At 35.0% G+C, this 23,744-nt stretch overlaps 1 protein-coding gene across 9 annotated transcripts in view; it reads left to right on the top strand.

Moving 5' to 3' along the window:
- Positions 1 to 23,488, top strand: part of LOC125654656 (GTPase IMAP family member 7-like) — a 662,712-nt gene extending 639,224 nt beyond the window's left edge. For 4 of the 9 annotated variants that reach the window (XM_056143986.1, XM_056143989.1, XM_056143990.1 and 1 more), the window contains 4 exons: positions 298 to 2,252; positions 11,874 to 11,915; positions 11,990 to 12,100; positions 20,302 to 23,488. In XM_056143986.1, coding sequence (XP_055999961.1) covers positions 2,072 to 2,252; positions 11,874 to 11,915; positions 11,990 to 12,100; positions 20,302 to 21,536 — 1,569 coding nt within the window. In that variant the 5' untranslated portion in view covers positions 298 to 2,071 and the 3' untranslated portion in view covers positions 21,537 to 23,488. The remainder of the gene's footprint in view (positions 1 to 297; positions 2,253 to 11,873; positions 11,916 to 11,989; positions 12,101 to 20,301) is intronic. The other 5 variants (XM_056143987.1, XM_048884664.2, XM_056143984.1 and 2 more) reach the window with 4 other exon arrangements.
- Positions 23,489 to 23,744: the final 256 nt, after the last annotated feature.

Here is a 23,744-nt window from a genome sequence, read left to right on the forward strand (position 1 = left end):
CACTCATCGTGTAGAAATGTCTAACGTATGAAGATTTGGTGTAATGCAGTGGATCTTTTTTGAAGCGGACATGATGAAAATAAATGTAATTGTTGAATGACCGGTGAACTTAGAGGTTAATGCAAAATTACCCCCTCCTCGCTACGCACAACATATTTCTTGGTTTATTTCACATTCAAGATAATAGACATTAGAATTAGAGAGCTACTGAAGCATGATATCACTACATTATATTACATTTAATTTATTCACTGTATAGTTTATATATTAAACATTAGGTGACAATTATGATTTTAGAATCATTGGCTGGGAAAATTCACTGTCTATAGCCAGGTACCCCTTTTACACTTGAGTGGAGTTAGGAAATTCATGTAAAGTGCCTTTCCCAAGGACAGAACGTCGGTCTTGCCGCAGCCAGGACTCGAACCCACGACCTTTCGGTCGATAGTCTGACAGCCGAACCACTAGGCCACCGACGACAAATGGTTGCATCATCGTCTTTCAAGATGTACTAGGAAATATATTCCTATTATCTATACATTGAAACGCTTGTGACAAAAAAGCTATGGTTAAACATTTTTTGTTCATTTGGATTTGATTATACTGGAAACTACGATTTTGGAAGTTATATCTTTTTGTGTGTAGATTATGTTTGTTATTTATTGTTCAACAACCATAAGTTAGTATTTTGCTATTGTTACAATTATCTTTCAATTATTGATTGTAAATAAACCCTATTAACTGATCAATTGTCTTTTGTTAGTAAATTCTGCTGCGCTTTATTAAGGGTTTGTTCTGACCCACAACAATATAAACCTGTTTTATATTGATTAATTAACGGTATATCATTTTTTCGATTTGTCAATTTTGAATGTTAAAATGGGTAATATAAGCCATGATATGTTATAGTACGGTAAATGGCAAATCAAATTGTATAAAATAAGATCCATATATGTCATCTGGTATGGAAGATTTAAGGTTTAAAAGATAAACATGAAATGAGTGTAACCGCCAGGGTAGAGATATTTCATCGGGAAATACAATCAAGACCAAAGAGAAAATTCTGACGACAATGTTTAATTTTTTATTCTACTATGGTAATGTTTTTACGAAATGAATCTTTAGTAGAACTATAGGCAGAAATGACTCTTTAGCATGAAGATACATGTACCTATTGGGCAATGTACAAGTGTGTAAACGGTAGACATAGGAGGGATTCATCTTTCAGATTTTATTGGTTTCCCTTTGTTCTATATTTACGCCCCTATATATAGACTTGTATATGTAATCGAATATGCTTTGCTTTTTAAAATCCTTTACTCTGTTAGTCGAATCAAGTGATACACAAAGATCATGAACTGATAGCTTGTGAATGGAAATGATTGAAAGATAATCGTAAAATTCGTTAAAAACATACAATCACAACGATCACAAATGTTATCAGACATTCACATTTTCTCATTTATTCAAATATTGCGTGAAAGGTGAAGATAACGAAGAGGGATCAATCTCATAACTCCTACAAGCAATACAAAATAGATAGTTGGGCATACACGGACCACTGGACAAACCGGAGGTGGAATCAGGTGTCTAGGAGGAGTAAGCATCTCCTGTCGACCGGTCACACCCGCCGTGAGCCCTATATCCTGTTCAGGTAAACGGAGTTAACCGCAGTCAAAATCAGTGTACCAAGAACGGCTTAACAATCGGTATGAAAAACGTGTCAGACAGCATTTGAGGTAGGTTGTATTACCGAACTAGATCGTTATAACGACCATAGAATTTGCGAAATGCTGACTTCAATCGAGATTGTTGGAACCCCTGTACCATCAACTTGTCTGTCAGTAGCTTACCTCGATTTAAAAACGGACTATACCCAGAACAAGCTCTTGCATATCGAATCAGATGAGATATATAAACGCCATATGCAGCTGTATTGAATTGATTCTCTATGACAAAACACGGAGTTTGGACATTGAATAGTCTGCAGAATATTTCTTTATGCATCTATTTAAACAAGATAGATCTAGTGTTGTTTACTCTTGACTAACTGTTTTGCAGTAATTCTAATATGGCAGACGAATCATTGGAATCCTTTCTAGAGAGATTGGGATTGGGAGATACAATTGATGCGCTCAGGAAAGAAGATATTGATCTAAACTTACTGCAAAAAATGACGGCTGAAGATCTAAAGGACACCGGTATCTCTCTCGGAAAACGGATAAAAATAATAGACGCAATAAAAACCAAAGGTAGGTCTGTCTTCTGTGTTTCATTGCCCCTCTGTGTCTGCTTTTTTACTCTTTCCCTCAGTACTTGTTCATGTGGTAAATTCCTGAGTAACTCATCGTGTACTCTAAACTTTCCCTCGTGTCTACCTACGCACTCCTTGTAATCAAAGTTACCATTAAGTATAAGTCTATTTGTAACGCATACTTGAGAATTGTGGTTCATTTATCTATTTAACATACATGCACGACGAGTTCATCGTCAAAATATCTAATAAAACCAACATCATATTAGAATTATACTAGGAGAACCACCAACCATATTGGGTCATGACACATGCCACCTGTATATAGTATTTATATCTCCCAACTGATTCGGTACACAAGAGCTTGTTTTGCGTATGATCAGTTTTTAAATCGAAACAGTCTATGATAAACAAGTTGATGTTACAGGTTTCAACAGTCTCGTTTAAAATCAGCATTTCGCAATATATATGTATATATGGTCGTTATAGTGATCGAATTTGTCCATAGAACCTATTATCGAGACAAGCTACTGACAGACAAGTTGATGGTACAGGGGTTTCAACAGTCTCGTTTAAAGTCAGCATTTCGCAAATTATATGGTCGTTATAACAATCTAGTTCGTCAATACAACCTATCATCGGGATAAATGCTGCCTGACGTGTTCCATTCCGATTGTTAGACCGTTCGTGAAACACTGACTTTGACTACGGATAACTCCGTTTACCTGATCAAGACATAGGACTCTCGGCGGAATTAGTAATTCAAAACATTTTTTGTGAAACACCACTTTGATTCCACACACAAGTAGCCTGGAGTTGGTAGTAAAAGATGTTAAAGTTCTCGTCGACAAAACTTTGGTAATCTTTGGGTATCACGTCTTCCAACAGTGTGTTGGAAATCCTTTGGGCACAATTGTGTTCCACTATTAGGTGACCTGTGCTGATATTGTTACCGAGCAGAATTTATTAAAAGATGAGGAAAATAACCTTTTACTATAACCCCAACTCGAGGAGGTCTCATCAATTAACAATACCGATTTATATCATTTATATGTCGATTTGACATATCCCAGTGAAGTCGAAATAAAAGACACCGGTCTTCCACATCTCCTTCATACTTGGATATTGTATGAAAAATAGCTATCCACAACAACTTAACAACTCGCCTTTATGGGAAACAGGATGACATCATCTCAAACTAAATTCATTCGAATTTGTAGTATTGCTATATGTTATCACTTCCATAACATTCACAGTCAGTAGTTCTAATTCCAAATACGCAAATAACTGTAAAAGTTGATAGCTTTAATGTAATTAAAAGATCCAGAAAAAAACACTAAATCTTACTATAAGCACAGGGTGTAGCTACACACTTTTAACTGACGATTGCATTTCATTTTAAATATGTAAAAGAAGAGCAAGTTAAAAGAAAGTGCTGAAAATTAAAGTTTTCAAAACGTAGCATTGTTAGTGCTACCAGAAATATTTGGAATTAGTAAAAATAAGACTTAAAATATATATTATTACGTCGCTGAAATACATATGTTCATTAGTTAGACGAAATTAGGAATATTTAAAGTATCCTACGTGTTTTGACGGCTTTACTGCGAAGTGTACCGATTGCCAACGCGGCTGAAGTACCCAAAATACTTGGGTATAGGTGGGAGTTTAAAGTCAGGACCGCAAACTTAAAAGCTTATGATTAGGTACTCGAAGCAAATAGACAAAACCTCAGAATGTACAAAATGTTTGATAATTGCATGTTGCATTTGTTAAAGAAAAAGGTTCAATTGATCAATGGTTGAGCTCTAAGAGAATTGATAAAACAATCAATAATCGCTGCCAACGTATCCTAGTAGAAGAGTGTTAAGAGTCTGTACATTAAAATTTGAGAATGCGTGAGCTTTTGGTGACGTCACATTTATTTCATACACACTGTCTTTCTCAATCATAAAGGAACTTCAATTTGCAAGATATTATACTATTTTTTTCTTCTAAACGTTCAGATTCTGATAAAAAAAAAAGTGTTTCATAGCTTTTATTTTCGTTCTCCGTCAGTCCCCAGTTTCCACCTAAAGATGGTTCTAAAGCTTATTCAAGGGCGGATACTCTGAATGTTCTTATTTTTTTGCAGGATCGCTTCCTACTTGTACTCATTGTGAGGAAGAATGTCGTTTGATTAATGACTGTGTTAATCTGAAGAAAAAACAACGACATACTTGTATAGAACCTTGGTTTCCTTTTGTTTTGAATCTGAAAGGCTTGATGTTCAAACTAAGGTTCAAAGCCCAGCTAAATTGATTCTCGCTTTTGTCTCTGAACCTTTTCCCCTCAGTGACGCTAAGCAAATTGACCCTGTTAAAATGTTAAAGATACTGAATCTGCCCAAACTTTGTTATCAGACAAGGTGTTTATCTGAGCTGGCTTCTCCTGGTGGGTCAGTTGTTTTTCACAGGATGTGGAGCTAGGCGTCATTGATGTACCCCTATATTGAATTTACCTGAAATAAGATTTACATTTAATCCAATGAACCAGTTATCGAAGGTGTTTGACATACTCTTCCTGTTCAAGACATTTCCTTGTTATTAGGCAACAATTTAGCGGGTGGCAAAGTTGTATCAAATCCCATACTTTGTGAGAAAAGTATTTCGAATTTCGTGACCGATTATGAACTCTATTTTGCCTGTGTTGTTACCAGGGTAATGACGAGGAAACGAAACTGACCACGTACAACTCCTGGATACGGCTGTTAATCTAATGAATTCGACCTCAGTGATGCATTCCTTTTTTACCTTTATTTCACTTATTATGAAAACATGAGAGATGAAATAGCCGTTTAACAATTAGTCTCTGTTGAAATTTAGATATTTTGATGGTTTCAATCAGCAGTTACACCAGAACAAGGAGACCCTCAATCGATATCCGAGATAGATAAGGGCCTCAATATTTTAAAACTATATTTAATACCAGTGCTTTATCGTGGGGCATCATGCGTTTGACTCACGAAACGCCCATTTCATATCGGTTAGATATGTATATAAGACCCGTAACAGAATTCTGAATAAGTTTTGTTGACCAAGTTCAGAGAAAGCTTTTTTTTTATTTTGTATGTCGTATCATCTTCCTCAGATGATAGTTAAACCAAATATTTAAATGCTCTCTAAGCTATTCTAGCTTTTGAAGGTTATTTTAGATCAGTATTAGTGGATTATGTAAAACCGTTGCCTATGCATAGGTCAGAAAACCATTATTTACTTACTATTAAATGTATGCCCACTCGATTCCCTAAAGTTATACCTCTTAGGAATAGTAAGACATATAGCCTTAGTTTTTAGTTTTCCAGGATTATCTTAAGCCAGTCAATCCGATAAAGTTTAGAATTTGATGTCGGGGTTGTTTCGAGCATGAGTTGGGTGGTTGAAAGTTTTCATTAAACCTTGAAAACTATGATGAAGACATATTTTTATCAGTATGATAAAGACGGGAGTGAATGGGTTGACCTTGTTTTATTTGCTGCGCTTGATATATCTTGGATTCAGTACATTTAAACTAGTGTTTGGTAAAACAGTTAGAGGTCCTTTGAAATTCTTGAAAAAGTTGTTGACTGAAACTGGTACTCTTTGAATACGTGTCTAATTTTAAAGATATGTTTTACAGCTCTTGCAAACTGTAACAAGAAAATATAATTAGAACTGAAACCAAAACGAAGGTATGGTATGACAATGATCCAAGAACCGGAGTTTTATTCCAGTGATAAGGTTCATGTATGTATGTTTGCTTGTTCGTGGCCATCCTTTACAGGCCATATATTATGGTCCTTATGAAATTAAAAACAAGTTTGGTGATGTGAGATATGTTGTTAAGGCACTTGGCGGACGTACAGACAAACGAGTTTGTCACATCAACATGTTGCAAAGGTATTTTGAAAGATATGATTGACATTTTTCGAACTAGTTTCCCACCTTAGTAAACGTTTAACCTAATGAAGAGTGCACTGCAATTAGGCTGTTTCTATTCAAAGTAATGCTTTTAGCATGAAGAATATCCCAGCTACCTTTCGAAGGATGCATGCCTCACTTTCGTCATGACGTCAAACATGTGAAGCTTACATTGATGATACTGTCATTTACAGCGACACATAAGAAGAACATCTCTGAGTTACATATGCATTCTTCAAAGACTAAAGTAAATTTAAACTTAACTTTGCAAAAATGACTTTTGTCATGCTACTGTTGAATATTCATGTAATAAAGGAAGTCAAGGTTATTATGGCTTAAGTGGATGTAAATGCCACATTCTCTATTCCTACAAACAAGAAAGAGTTAATGACATTTTAAGGTGTTACTGGTTCAATAAGGATTAGCTTTGAATTGGCAAAGAGCTCGGACAAATATTTAGCAGACTTAAATCCGTTCTTATGAAAAATCAAATGTTTTGAGCCCATATTTTTTTCTTAGCTATCTATGCTTACTGTTGATGCTAGTTATGTTGGAGTTGGGACTGTTTTATTTCAAGAACATAGTGACATTATCATTAGCAATCAATAGTGTTCTACATTATTCGGATCCTATGTAACGGATATATTAACGATTTCCACTGCAAATTTTAAGTTTTCAAAAGGCATTTATTCTCAACCTGAGCTTAATTAACTATGATCTTAATTCATGACATACAACAATATAATAACTCTAGCAAGTTTATTGTTATTTCGGATTTCAAACATTTCGGTTGAGCATCACTGAAGAGACATTACTTGTCGAAATGCGCATCTGGTGCATTAAAATTGGTACCATATAAGTTTTACATACATATACATTTCATCCATAAAATGACATTATTTCCATATATCTAACTATACTATCTTCATTATTTGTTGGTTAACACGTCATGACACAGGGGTTTCTGTGCCAGATAGTACATGAAACTACAGTTCCTAAGTATGTGGACAATCTCACAATATGTGACCGGGTTGTTTGATCTTGTTTTGCTCTCCAGTGACTCTGAACAACTGTTTATTTGCAAAACTCATGGAAAGCATTGTTCTGATTGAAAGTGCCATGCTTCTGTTCACCACCACATCGTTTCCATCGGTAGTATTGTATCTCAACAAAACACCAACAACGTTGCGCACCTTTACAGCGTCATCATTGTCGTCCGCATTCGAAATATTCATGAATTCTATCTTACCAGTGATTGTCCTCAATTTTGAGAGTTTTGTTCGCATAACGTTTTCATAAAACTGTCATATCTTACGATAATCATAAGATTGCAGGAAATCTTAAGACATGTAATAATTCAATTCCAGACAAGGCGGTAGTCTATGCTTTGTTTAGGAATAGGTACATTTTCCGGGGAGAACATGTATTCAGAAACAGAAATAACCCACTGGGCTACATCGAAGATATATCGAAGATATAGACATAATTAGCACGTTTCTTTTACTGCGACATGTGATTTTTTACCTATGTAATGGCTGGGTATTATATCAGAATGTCCACGAAAAGTATACTATGTTCTACCTAATTCTCTGCAAAAAGGGATTGCTGTTCAATTTTATGCTAGTCGACATTCTGAAGCCGTAACTTCAGATCTTCATGGAAATAGTAGAGCAAATGTCTGCAGTTATAGATCCTGTGTCAGCAGTTTTGCTTTTCGTAAACCCTACCTATATTATCCCCCTCAAATGATAAGAGAAATTAACAGTACAATATTGATATTTATCTTCTCTCGAATTTGTAATTTTCCAAATTTCCAAAAGGAGGACACATACCCCATCCTAATTTTATTCAAGGATGAATACATGTTTTTTTAATAGGGAAACTTTTCATTCATTTTAATTATAATGCTTCCTAAGGGGCTGAAAAAGTTCTAGGTTGATATAAGGTCTGCCGGGGTAATAATGTATTGTAAAGCGCTTTGAACAGCATACGCTGGAAAAAGCGCTATATAAAACCAATCATTATTATTGCCATCATTATTATTATTATGGCTGTATGTGATTCAAATTTAATATTCATGAATTTGATTGCTAAATTGTCTGGGTCGTCACACGATGCCGTTCTCAAATAACTTCGAAAATGACAATATTGCTAGAAGTTATTTACTAGGTTACAGTGCCTACCCCTTGAATATATATACTAGCGGAAAAAAGAAAATGTGCATTATTTAATATATGAAAAATAATTTTAAAAAAATAAGAATGAACAAATCTAATTTTTTGTTATACTGTTAACAAATGTATTCGTTACAATGTTTCATAATCAATTAATGTTAACGTCGATTAACGTCAATTTCAGCACATTCGAAAGACACTGGTATTCGAACTTGAATTAACAAAGTTAATAACGCGTGTGGTCACCATTTGTATTCACCCATGCTTGACAACGTCGCCTCATTGATACCACTAAAGTATTCAGAAATGCTTAAGAGATGTTGTTCCAGATGTTGGTTAAAGCCTGGCCTAAATCAGCCAATGTCACTGTCTGATTTGGTAAACGGAGTAGATGTTGTTCTATTTCATCCCAGACGTGCTTGATCGGCGATAAATCGGGGGAAACAGCTGGCCAAGGCAAGACATCGACATTATGTTGAATCTAAAAGTCCCTGATTACACGTGCAACATGTTGCCTTGCGTTGTCTTGCTGCAGAGTGGTGTGATTTTACTGTCTCTGTATGAAGGGTATCACATGGCGCTGAATAATTTCGATTCGATAGCGTACTCCGGTGAAATTCCCATTGACAATTTGTAGAGGGGTCCTTCCACGTGCTGTTATTCCACCACACACCATAACGCTACCTCCACCGAATTGTCGACGTTGCACAACACAAGCGTCCTGGTATTGCCCCCTAACGCGACGATACACTCTACAACGGCCGTCACTGCTATTCAAATGAAATCTGGATTCATCAGTGAACAGAATATTGGCTCAGTCCTGTATTCTGAATCGCATATGTCGTCTGCACCACGCTAGTCTAGTGATACGATGACTTTGAAGCAGTATTGGGCGCACCGTTGGACGTCTGGTCTGATGTTGTGCTCGCGCACACGATTACACACAGTTCTTGGACTGATTGGTCGAAGTCCAGGAATGCTAAGAGCAGTCAAACTTACTGTCTGGAAACGAGTTCTCAGGTGGACAAGTCTAATGTGGTTGTCTTGTTAAAGCGACGTCACACGAGGACGCCTATAACGTGGTCGATCCCGAGTGTTACCAGATTATTTGGAAACGTCTTCATAATGACTGGATGGTGTTCCGATGAACTCCAAAGTGTCTTGCTACGATATTTTGTGTCATTCCAGCTTGAAGCATCCTAACTGCACTATTACGTTGGTTTTCGCTGAATCGTGGCATGACAGAAGGGTAAATTTTATCAAAACTAAAATGTTTTCCTTAACGACTAGTGTCCAAACAAACCTTTTACACTTCTTACTCCAAACAGTATTAGCCAGTAAACCTCGTGCGTACAAACACTTCAATAAACAACATGTATTCACTAACCATGAAAAAGTCCGTGCATGAATCGGGTACTATCCGATATTGTTAAAAAATCACCTTTATCGATTTAATAAATATAAACAATAAATATAGAAAAAATATACTGAATTTTATAATGCACAGGGTTTTTTCCCCGCTAGTATATTCATTGATTCCTGTGTTAAACACAGAGAACCCCTAAAATGGACAGACAATGATGCATTTGGTGTCCCCGAAATATGTTTCAGATATCTCTATCATTCCGGGGAAATTATTCTTTTCAGGATCGTTACTGCATCTGAAGTGTTGCACAATGTTTGCACTAAGAACAAAGTCAAAACCAAAATGCAAATCATGTCGGACAACCATGTGTACTAGAGAGGTAATAATGATAATATAGAAGTCAGACTCGATTCTAGTGATGGGTTGCCTACTCAGTATATTATCACATGAGGGAAATTATATTTCATCATTCTTAACATAGGTGACTAACATGACTTATGCCAGGAGTTTTGTGTGACTTTGATATATTTGTATTAAAATTATCTGAACCATTTATGATCAATCCTTGGTACATCAAAATAATGAATATAGCAAATAATATCCCATATATCAAATTGTATTTATTCACATTCTAACTTCTAAGGATCAGGAGTGGTACGAGTATTAACGTTCACACTTGAAATGATTCCTAGTTAGTATGAATACAAACTATGCTTTGCATGCCGTATTTTCAATTGTTCTTCCATTTTAGGCATTTCCCTGCAATTTCCAATCGCCATTCCTCGATTTCCAATTCATTCTCTTGAAGTTGAAGGCGTTCTCTCTCTGCATTTAATATCCCTTTCACCACAGCAACCAGCTTGCATGCTGTATCCGGATTTACCTCATACCGTCTTGGAGGTTTCGTCATCCTCGGCATTTCCTCTAAAGTAGCGAATTAATTTCTTTTGTATATATTAACTACATAGACATTTATCGCATTAGAAAACAAGCTACAATGTATTATGTTTCCTACATATTACTAAATACATTTGTCAGTGATCATAACTTCAAAATAAGGAATGGGCATGGCACAGAGACAATAACTAGCCTTATCAACCCACTCGCCATTTGTAGAATAAACATTCCGATGCGAGTCTCTTTTTAAATGCAAAATAAATAGAACTTTGTATATAACTTTCTATATAAATGCCAAAATATAGAACTTAATTTCTTAATTCGTTCAAATTATTCAGCATTTCACACATTGCATCGTCGTTATGACGATTTAGTTTGTCATTTCAACTTGCTATTGGGTCAAATGCTGTCTGAAGTGCTTCATACCAATTGTAAGGCTGTTTTTACACGCTACGGATTATTCTGTTTTCCTGATCGATATATAGGGATCACTGTGAGTGTGACCGGTCGACAGGGAATGTTTACTCATAATTGTCACCTGATCCGACCTCTGGTATATACTAACTCTCTATTTTGTATTCCTTAGGAGGTATGATTTATGACTGTTCGTTATCTTCACCTTTGCATATGTGACAATGTATTCCACCCCTACAATTAAAAGATACACAAAAACAAACACGTTGTTACAATGTAACGAAAACAATGTTTTAAAATAGATCTTAAAAATTATCTAAGTTTAGACAGTTTTGTGAAACGGCCATGCATTAGAAGTCAAATTTGAAGACACTCCCATGTTCTATCTTATGACAGATTTAATGACTGCATTGCTTCTTTGCTCACTTTAAAACAGAGAGTAGTCTTTTCAGTTTCTTTTTAATGAATTATTTTGAATTCTGGTTATTTTTATGTAACAATAAATAAATCAATAGAGCTTAACACCTGACTCACCAAATTTGGTAAGTACTTAGATCATTAAAACGACCGAGCGAATTAAAGGATTGGTGACTATGAGGATTGCTACAAACTCACTATTATATCCATTATGCTATATATCCAACTCAATCGAAGCTAGTCGTTCTCTTCACAATGACTTTAATGTGTAACTTTTATAAGTATTATATGTGCACCTATATGTGTTAGGTGTTGTAACTTTCCTTTTAAAAAATGTCAAATATTGTTTTCTTCATGAATAATCCATGTGTACATGTACAGGATGGGATTCTATGGTATTTGTTTTGTTTCAGGTTGCAGCCCTGCCTTAGACGATGATAGTTCAGCACAAAGAAGTAATTATCTATTCTGATTATTACATTTACGATACCAGGTTTTCAATTTCTATAGTTTGCTATATTCATTGCAGAAACCGTGAGAGCAATAGTCGGGACATTTGAAGAAAACACTAATAGGGGAGCTCGTCATTCTAATCCAACATCTGCTCCATCCAATCCAGACGTTAGAGCCAAGAAACAAGGTTAACTATTTAAGGAAATTCCATAATTAAAATAACAATGATATTTTTCATTACAGTAAAGAGAAAAGCAAACCCCTGAATGTTTATATCGACAGTTGTTAACTCCAGATATGATAGACGTAAAATTGTCTAAGTGTTATGTAATTGACCAGCTTTACAATTAACAAAAATGTGGCTTTATCCACACCCGTATATTGTGTATGGCATGTCAAACGTTGCAATATTTGATCTTTTCCATTTGTATTGCATAATTTTCCATTTGTATTCTATATTTTTTATTTGTATTGTATAATTTTTCATTTGCATTGTATAATTTCCATTTGTATTGTATAATTTTCCATTTGTATTCTATATTTTCCATTTGTATTGTATAATTTTCCATTTGTATTCTATATTTTCCATTTGCATAATTTTCATTTGTATTGTATCCAGGGAATGTTTATTTTGATTTGTTACGAAGGATTTCATTAGTTAACGTCACTGATGTACCACATATGTAGACGTGCTTAGCACACAGGGCCGTATCAATGACGGTTCTTTAATGTGCCAACGCCTATGCAGCGATACGGAATATCTGTTTTTACGGTCATTACGGAAAGACCCGTGATTCTCACTTTTAAATGCCGAGTGTTTGGCAAAAGAACAATCACTGCCTTTGTTTATGTCTTAGGTTAGATGCGGCAATGACAGTAACGGTTCACAACCTCTCGCCCACAAACCAAGCGATGTATTACTGAGCTACCGCGACCAGGTCCCTGCAGGACTAGTTATTTTCAAAAATACGTAGCTAGCTCTAGTAATGGCGAATCCCCCTCCCCTCCCTGATCATTTAAAAAAAATCGAACTGTCCATAAAAGCATGCACATTTTTATTTAGTCGGAATTCAGTAGATTCGGGGCACTTAATTCGTCCCTTGGGATCCACCAATTGTTAACATCGAATTTGGTTTGTTACAACTATTCATGGATTAATCTTAAGTTATCGTTTATCGAATTTGGTAATGTGCGAGATGTTGAAGAGGTAACGTTCAAGAGCCACGTTTCGCAGGAATGTACCGTATTTGCTAAGTGTAATGGCGTAACACCCCCCCCCCCCCAATTAATTGATCGCTTTTATGCGTCTAATGTGATCAGCACATTCAAATTAGTCTCCTATTTAACCACTGCACTAGCTGATCTAGATAATTCTTAACGAAAGGATGCAGTAAACTGCTGTATGTCTGGGGACTGTCTTAAGATCCCTAGTGAGTCCAGTACAAAGCCTTGGTGGAGGGAGGGGGTTGCAGGGGGGGGGGTGAAGTCAGTGGCGCATTTAAGGGGGGCGTAGCCGGCCGCCCCCCCCCCCCTAAAATTTTCAAATTTAAGGTAAATCTTGGTATTTTGTATAGAAAAATGTATTAAACGATAAAAGAAGCAATAATTTCTTCCATTCCCGGAAAAATAAATGACAAAATCTTTTGATTTCTTGAATTACTTTATTGAGAGAACTTAATTTTTCCAGAAGCCTTTAAAATTTGCGTCATTTTACTAATTTCACTTTATCAAAAATTACATATTTCAAGCCTTAAAATCTGTAAAATCCTGGAGCTTCCTCAAGGCGGCCCCCAGACCCCCTGCCTCATAAAGTGGCGCCCCCGTTACCGCAATTCCTGGATCCGCCCCTGGAAATCCCCTGGAACAAGTGTGTTCTGACAAAATAAAACCTATATGCATGCTTTTTTCGACATCTATATATAAAATATCAAATTTGTGAAGGGAGGGGTGTTGTCTCCCGGCGCAAGATTCCTCATTGCTAGCTACATGTATGTACAACTGGTTCTTTTATGGAACCGATCGCGGTAGTTCAGTGATATACCCTTTGGTTCATAACCGTGAGGTCGCATGTTCGAGTTCTACTCGTGTCATGGCTGAATCAAACCTTAGACGTAAATATAGTTAATACTTTCCCATACACATTGCAATCTAAAAGTGAGAATCACATATCTTTCGGATGACGTGACCTTAAAAGCAGACATCCCGTGTTGCAACAGGCGTTAAAGAACCCCCACTGCTAACACCACGGTGCGTGTACATGTAGCATAATAAGTCTATTTGTGGTACGTCACCTGCAGCTGGTGACAGCTAAATATAAGTAGGACCTAAACTAATGAAATCCTTCGTAACAAATCAAAATAAACAATCCATCGGATGCAATACAAATGAAAGATTTTGCAATGCAAATGGAAATTATGCAATGCAATCGAAAAACAAATATAAAATACAAATGGAAAATATAGAATACAAATGGAAAATTATACAATACAAATGGAAAATATAGAATACAAATGGAAAAATATACAATACAAATGGAAAATATCAAATATTGCAACGTTTGACATGTCATACATTTAAGCATGTCCTTTTGCACAGTTTATGCAGGTTAAGAGCCATTCTCTGTAACCACTTAAACATTTATATAAGGGGTCCGGCACCCACTGTCACCGATTTTTTTCAAATTTGGCACATCGACTTAATCTGGCACAAGTAATGTAAAACCATCATAATTTGGTTGCTATGCAACTCTGTTCCCATGGTAACACGTGCATGCCATTCAGGTCACAAAAGAGTCAATTTTCGCATGAAAAATGACATTTATCATTCAACTATACTGGATTAACCTGTTTGAGTTCTTATTTAATCATTATCAAATGATACTATATAGCATTTTTATTATTTAGTTTGATATTAAGTTAAAGGTTTGAATAATTCTGTTATATTTTCATCCTGTCTGGAAAAGAGGGTTGTTTGATACATTCTGAAAAAGGTAATTTAGAGGCAAATTTGAATGATGAATAAAACTTTCCGCATTCAGCTTGAAATCTATAAATGCCTGTACAACATACATTAGATATAGTACTATCATATAACAATGAGACATGTTTGGGAATCTACCATCTAAGCTATGTTTCCATGGAAACAAAATGATGCATTTCGTCATGATATGACAGTAGAGATCCATTTTTCAATGTAATTCAAAATACAATTTCCTATGTATTCAAAGTATATAATCTTAATAACCAACTGCTACTGATGTTAGATTTTAAATTTTAACAAGTTTAAAATGAGAATTCATGTTGGTTGCCATGGAAACGAAAATTGCTATTTCTTTTCAAATTCGAAATCCATGCAAAATGAATAAATTTTAGACCAAAAAAAAAAAAAATGCTTTTATAGACAGATTCAACTGAAGTCAATTTTGTAGTTGATAAAATATTAATACTAATAGATAATTCATATTACATTGTTGCTATGGTAACAAAATATCACAAAACAGCAAACTTGATGTTCACATTCTTTTCAAGTAAATCTCATTTTGTTATACATCATGCATGTTCTTCAATCATAAACACTCTTAATTTGTAACAGATAATTAAATCAATGCATAGGTTTTTTGGGTTTTTTTTTTTTTTTTTTTTTTTTTTTTTTTTTTTTTTTTTTTTGGTTTTTTCTTTCTTCAGATGTGCATGATTTCTATTTGTGTATTGTACATGTATCACCAATTGCAAATTTACAGCTTAAGAATTCATCAAAATAACTACCATATCTAGAGAATGCATATTTGAATATTTCAGTTATTTCAAACTATCATGTACATTTTTTCACCTTGCCAATCGAATTAAGTGTGACATTGAAATTGAATCATTGATCTTAAAAATTGTTCAAGTTAAATAAACTAAATAGGATACATAGAGATCGTAATTTATCATTGATTCATGAGGAATTACACCTCTCTCTCTCTCTCTCTCTCTCTCTCTCTCTCTCTCTCTCTCTCTCTCTCTCTGCAGTTCAATATTAGCTCTGCTTACTATGCATGTGCAAGAGACGTTATGCCAGTACCATGTATGAAATCTATTAAACTAACATTTTTTAATACATGACCTGACAATTTACAGTTATTTATGAAAAAGTATTTTGACCTTGACTCGTGGCCTTGGCAATTGATTCAAAACAATTGAGGGCCTCTATTTTCTAGAGTCTGGACGTTCATCATTGTCACTCGTTTAACGTACCTTTTTAAACATAGGTATGTGAATTATATTTCAACATCATAAGAAGACCTTGCTTGTAACTGTAACATACCAATGATGGTCATATTGAAGTCATTTAGTATGCTGGGAAAGTGAATATCTTTAATATCTGACATCGTTGGAACCCAGGGGTTGATTCATTGATTATCATTTAACGTCCCGCTGAAGAATTTTTCACTCATATGGAGACGTCACCATTGTCAGTGAGAGTTGCAAAATTTAGGCCTATGCTCGGCGCTTAAATTACGGCCTTTGAGCAGTGGGTTCCGATGATGAATATTTCATAATCCTATCCTATTATAAATGGTATACCTCTATTTTAGAATCATATATTACAAAATAAATAAGATAAGCATACACACTCTTTTTTCATTTTCTAATTTTGCGCATATATAGTCATCATGGCTAATCGTCTTCTCAATGGCATAGAGGCAACTACAATATAATGTGATCTGCTGTCCTGATAGAAACTCTTTCCGGTTAAATGAACCACACCCTATCATATCTTTTGAGGCAACATAAGCATCGAACATACGCTGGTGCTTCTGACTTGGCCCCCACCAAAATGACAGTATGACACTTCCTACAAAATCAATAAATAATATTAATTTTAAGAGAAATACCAAGATAAATATATGCAAGCATATCAAAATCTTATGTCCCATCTAAAATGTATTACTTGTTCTCCCCATGTCATCTGCATCTACTACTACATGTAGCTGTAATATGTATTCCTTAAATTATATGATTGAATGAAATCTTATTCAAACCCTTTTCTTACGGTAGGTAATAACTTACTTAAATACATGCATTCTTATCTAGATTTATTTTTATCTAAACTCTAAGGTGATTATATGACCTCAGTTAATCATCACATTGGTTAATTATAATATTCAAAATAGTGAGAATTGTTTTGCAGTGTTTTATCACTTGAGGACTTATGTGACGTTTCTCAATAATATATATCAATTTTCATGAATGTGCACTCTGTCTCGTTTCTACAAAACAAATCTTGGGGTACGTCGTATTACCATGCCTGTTTATTTCACGAAGGAGAGCTTATTCAATGTTTTGGCATGTTAGTGTAGCGAGTATGTGAGCGGATCTAACATCTAATTTTAATTAGATTGAAAAAAAAAAGTATGCAATGGCTTAATCACAACAGGGCGTCTCTTTTCTTTTATGTAATATGTATAATAACGAAAGGTCATGCATTTTTCAAATGAATAAATATCTATGATTTTTTTTTAATGATTCTATTACTTCATTCTATTATAAAACAAATAATGATAACGATTTTGCATTTATTATCTCAATTTCATCCTAGTCATACGATCCCCTACTGAATAAAGTGTGCTGCATTAGGCCTAAGTAGATCTAAGTACGGTAATGTGTGACGACACAGTCTACATTTTGACGTCATATCAATACAACTGAAGCAGTGGCGAGTTGAAGGGTGAATATTTAGCACGCACGCACATCATATGTGCCATGCTATTGGCAGATCTCGAGAAATCCATAATTGTACACAATGTCTATGAAAACATTTGACATCAAATTGATTGTGGTCAAGTTGATTAATTCTAGGCTTGTGAATGGATTTCAAAGTAAATAGAATAATTACCTGTATTACTAGAACGCTGGTATTCGGAGATATGTCTCTCACACCTTCTCCTTTCGTGTGGGTGAGTGGAGAGAATATTTTGAATGCCACATGTCTTCATCTAAACTTCTGTCAGCATGCAGTAAGACATTATCCCGCCATATTATATGTGGTTCTATGTAATTTTACTGCCTTATCACGTTGAAGAGTTTCAAAGGGGAATAACTCTTGGTTACAGAATGCATTTCCCCCCATAAATCATTCACTTCAAATTGTATGAAATAAGCAGATTCCCAAAAGTTTTAGTTTAGATTTATAAAGAACATAGATTAGTTGTTTTAAAAACTTGTGTCACTTTATTTGAGGTGGATGCGAATAAAAGTTATTAAGACATAAAAACCATTGAATTTAAACACAATTTTACAGATTTGTTCAAGTATAACAATCATTTAGGATTGTCCATTATTCATTTTTTTTTCTTAAATGAAAAATATGGGATCTGTTTTATAATTTAATATGAAAATTAGAATTTTAAGACTATTCATAATCTTTTATATTCATCTTTTGTGCCAAAACTACCAAATTCTAGAAAATGGCCAAACTTGATAAAATTGTACCTGTTTCCATAGCAACCATGATCACTATCTAATTTTTAAATATATTTTCTTGAATATGTTATATAGATGTTTCATTCAGGTGAGTTTCATAAAAATCGGTGACTATGCGTGCCGAATTTTTTTAAGTGGTTACAGAGAATGGCTCTTAACTTGGTTAATTTTGATTAACTGGTTATTTTCCACAGGCCTTTTTTCAACACTGATTTTAACTATATTACTCCATTTACCTGATCAAGATATAGGGATTACGGCGAGTGTGATCAGTCAACAAGGGAGGATTACTCTTAGGCACCTGATGCTACCTTCGATATATCCAGGGGTCTGTGTTTGCCCAAACTCCCTATTTTGTATTCCTTATAGACATTATGAGATTCATCACTTTTCGTTATCTCAATCTTTCAAATTAACCCAAAGTAGCTGGTCCCAGTTTGTATCATTGCGTTAAAAAGAAACAAAGAAGCACACATACAAACATGAAAAAGGGTCGTTGCATTTGTCAGTCAGTTCCAAACAACATTTGTTAAAAAACTCATTATTGACGAACGAAGCATGTATTCCTCATAGGAGTTATGTTATTGATCATTCTTCGTTATCGTTCATGACTAAACCGTGTATTATATAATAGATTATCCCTTCTTCAAGAGGACATGGTATTTCTCTTGCCACTCGATTTCATTCCTCACTTCATTCGGCACCTAATATCTTGGTACTCATAAACATGCAATATTTCGATCGACACGTGCTGTTTAATCGGCAAAGGGAAGATAACAATCTAATTAGGGAGGCCTCTCACGGAACATAGTCATTTCGTCAATCACACAGCGTGGCCTATGATTTATTTACTATTTACACCTTTCTGCACTTGTCCAAGACTGATCTTGAAAATCACCGACCGGATTAAAAACGAATTTGAATGCATTTTAACGCATTGTTGTACAAACCGACCGACGTGAATGATGCAAAATGATGTGTAAAAATCCGGGTCACCCAAACTTGGTCAAAAAGGGGAGTGTTACGATTGAGGGTGTTTAGATTACAGGTCTCGATGCCCTCCAAACTTCTGTGTAACTTTGGTATAAAAATTTCTGCCTCTCATTATAAACAACAATCTTTTTTAAAAATTCCAAGAACTTCCCAGGTTATTCGAGAAAACAAATGACCTATTCATTTTACTAAAAAGCAGCTTTATCCCATATATACTACATACTTGTACGCATACACAGATGGTGTTTACAATTCAATACGATGTACTTTGTAAACGGCGGTCATTTTTAGGCATCTTTAGAAGCAGTATATTTGGATCGGATGACCGTTAAAATGACCTCCAGTTGCATAGTACAGGTAAGGAAAGGGATAATTTCCTCCTTTTGGACAATTTGACACATGCACTTTCAAACCGTGCAAAGTCGTTCATTGTAACAACATTCCAGGTGACGGTTTGTGATGCATTTCGTCGAAAACAAAATCTTGTTAAAAGCTCACCAAGACATTCATAACACGATATCCATTGGTTCTGTTTGTTATTCCCTGTTTGTTATTCGCTCATATGAAAATTATTTCAGTGGACTATTATTACTACCTTATCAATAACATACACTTATGACTTAATGAAAATGATAAATCAGTGAAAATAAGACTGCAATGATCATCATACTGTAAACGTATTATATTTGGCGTGTACGATATTTGGCGGATATCGTTTTTTCAACAAGTTAGCGTAGATTTGATTTAGCGCATTCCTGAATTACTTTAAACATCTAGATTTACGGATGGCATTTAGCGATGTACTTGATTTAGCGGAAGCTGCGTTCCGCCAAAGGCGCTAAATAGAATACACAGCCAAATGCAAGACATTTACAGTATGTTGTCTCTTAAAGCAATACTTCCTTTTAATTAAAACTCTCTTTCATATCAGTGATGGGCAACTACAGAAACTGTCACGGAGACTGGATGGGGAAAGAGATTAGAATAGTGTTGATTGGTAAAACTGGGAGTGGGAAAAGTGCCACAGGAAACACCATTTTAGGAGAGAAATTGTTTCAATCATCTGTTTCGGGGTCATCTGTGACAAATAAGTGTTCGAAACAACACACAGTTCGATTCGACAAAAAAATTCTAATTGTTGATACACCTGGCATTTTTGACACTAGGGACTCAAATGAAACAATCCAACACGAAATTGCAAAATGCATAGGCATTACATCGCCCGGTCCTCACGCTTTTATTATGGTACTAAGCACTACAAGATACACAGAGGAAGAACACAAATCCATTATGCATTTTGTCAACCACTTTGGTGACGACATCTTCAAGTATTTCATTGTTCTTTTTACACGAAAAGATGAACTTGATGAGGAAGGAAGAACTTTAATGCAACATATTGACACAGTTCCTCCACATTTAATACAATTTATACAGAAGTGTGGCGGTAGAGTCATTGCATTCAACAACAGACTTAAGGGAGAACAAATGGATGCACAAGTTGTTGAGTTATTGTCGATGATCTTGGAAAATGTAGACAACAATAAGGGCAAGTGTTACACAAATCAAATGTATATCGAAGCTGAAAAGCTGATCAAGGAAAGAGAAGAGGCGGATTTAAAGATCGCAAAAGAAGAACGAGAAAGAGAACTCAAAGCAATTGAAATCAAGCTAGCTGAAAGGTATGAAAAACAGTTTGCAAAACAACAAGAAATGTTTTCTAAAACACAATTTCAGCTTGACGAACTGACAAGAAAGCATCGGCAAGATGGGGAACAATCGCAGTCTCTTAAACAGCAGATCAAAGAATTACAAAATGAACTAAAAGATTGCAAAGGGGAAAACAAAAAAGCGTTGAAACAATCATTAGAAAAGCTACAGAGCGAAATGTCTACCAACAAGGCTGTAAGAGAGAGAGACGCACGCGAAATCAAAGAACTGCAAAAGAATAAGGAAATAGAAAGAAAACTTCGAGACGATCTGATGAGAAAGCAGGAGGGGGAAAGGGAAAGAATGGCCCGTGAAGCAAATGAGAGATACAGAAGAGCAGAAGAAAATACTCGGGACAAATGTAGGGAAGAAATAGAACAGGAAAAGGGCTTTTTCACGAAAATTAAAGATACAGTTGTGTCTTTCATAAAGAAGCTGAATCCATTGAGCTGGTTTTAATGAATGCATCATTTAAGAAACACTAGTAACAGGCAAAATCAATTTTAACATGTATATAAAAACATTGAAATTTTCAATTAATGAATTATATCCACGATATGTCACATGTAGGCATGTGCGCAAATGAATTATTTAAAGCACACGTACAGTCATTCATAACTTGAAACCGAGCAAATAAAGAAAGCACAAAGGAAAACGTTTCACAGCAACTTGAGATTGCAATTGTTGAATTAATGAGAAGCTTTTCTACACACGAAATCAACCGAACTTACTCCAGCGTTGTATAGATGTTTTCTGCAGTCAATAAAGAGACAACGACATGAATTAAATGAGGTGAAATTAGCTTTACATCAATCTGGAAACTGATAATATTCAAATTAAACAGGGATTAGATGAGTTTTGAAAATTGCACATACACCAAAAGAAAACAAACCCAGCGTAACGGGATATGGGGAAGAATTTTAGAAAAAAGATATTTAAATAAAGAAATTCCAAATTCAACTACTGCATTGTAGTGACAGACTTTTACAGCATTGGTTTGAAACATTAACATATATATTAATTTTACTTGTGACACCGAATTAAATTGATTCATTTGACTAAACATAGTTGCCATTTAATCGCGCTATATGACGTCCTAGGAATGCATCTAACTGCTCACGTTTCATTGTGTTGCTACGGCAATATTAATCTCCAACGTACAAAATTCAAATTTTCTACAGATATTATCAAACGAAAGTTAGTAAATAGAATTATAAAATATGTTCATATTCACTTTATACGATATAAAGTTAAGTTGGAACAGTTTACATTATTTTATAAACCAAATAGCCTGAGGTCTTGCTCTATATATCGTACTTTTAAATATCATTTGATTAATGCTTTATTTATTTCTTGTAAAGATATGCCATTTATAATTATGTTTATCTTAAAGAATAAGACGTTGGGGTTCAGATCACACATACTAATATATATATGGTTCTCCATCCATCAATAATTCTACTGTGAGGCTCCGACGTAGGACAACTTTCGTCCGCCACAGTAACATTGTGCGCGACATAGTATAGTATGCGACTCAATAAAATAGAATAACAACAATGTAAGATATGTGCAGATTGTGAACGAAGCTAGGGCAATGAGAAAGAATTCTTGTTGATTACTACATCAAAGTAAACTTGAATACGATAGTGATATGATGGCGAGGGACAGTGATTTATGTCTCAGTATGGTGATATCATACACGGTAATTAAGTATAGGTGTGGATGGAAAGTACTAGCCCATTGATTTTGAATCGTCGAGATTTACTTGGTAATATACGCATATAGAGCAATGCCGGGGCCTGATACGAGTTCCCATTTGAGGGAACAACAACTTCGTGGAAACCAAGATTGATTAATGTTTAAAATTTGTACCATATATAAATTAATCAAATGTTTAATATTTGTGTGTGTTTGTGTGTGTTTTGTTGTGGTTGTAATAATTCATGTTCTATGTTTATAATACATTATATGATACAGTATCAAAGACAAAGAAGGTCATGAGGCACTTCGCGCACAGTCTTTTCTAAATGTCATGAAACACTTGAGTACCTTCGACTAGCGCCTTTGCTTCTTCAGGAGTTTGGTGAATGTAGCTTAGTTACACATGGAAACAGTGATTAGAATTATAGTACTTTTTATGGAAGACGGAATATTTAAGACGGAAGATTGATGCAGACGGAAGATTGATGTTGTGGTACCTTATTGAATTTCAGTCGAATTCCTGTGTTCATGCTTGGATATTGGGGGGGGGGGGGGGGGGATGCTATAAAAATCATATTTACTTGTCTCAAAATTTCGTATGATATTCACTCTGTATATCGGATAATTTATTGGTCATTTGTTTTTTGGATATCCATTGCTTTTGGTAGTTATATATATTTCAGTAGGAATTAAAGACCAAATGTCCCTCATTTTTGTATTTGTATTTATATTCGAACATAGCATCTGTAAAAATTGAGAAAAATGAAAATAACGAATAGTGATCAATTACGTAAATGCTATAGATAATTTAAAAATGAAAGCATGGCAAACACGGACCCCTAGAAACGAAAGTTGAGGGATTAAATGTCTAGGATGAGTAAAAATTCCCTTTTGAACAGTCACGCCTACAATGACCCCTCTATTTTGATGAAATTAATGGAGATATTCTTAGTCTAAAATTGACAT

The sequence above is a fragment of the Ostrea edulis genome, chromosome 7, assembly GCF_947568905.1.
Source record: "Ostrea edulis chromosome 7, xbOstEdul1.1, whole genome shotgun sequence".
NCBI lineage: Eukaryota > Metazoa > Mollusca > Bivalvia > Ostreida > Ostreidae > Ostrea > Ostrea edulis.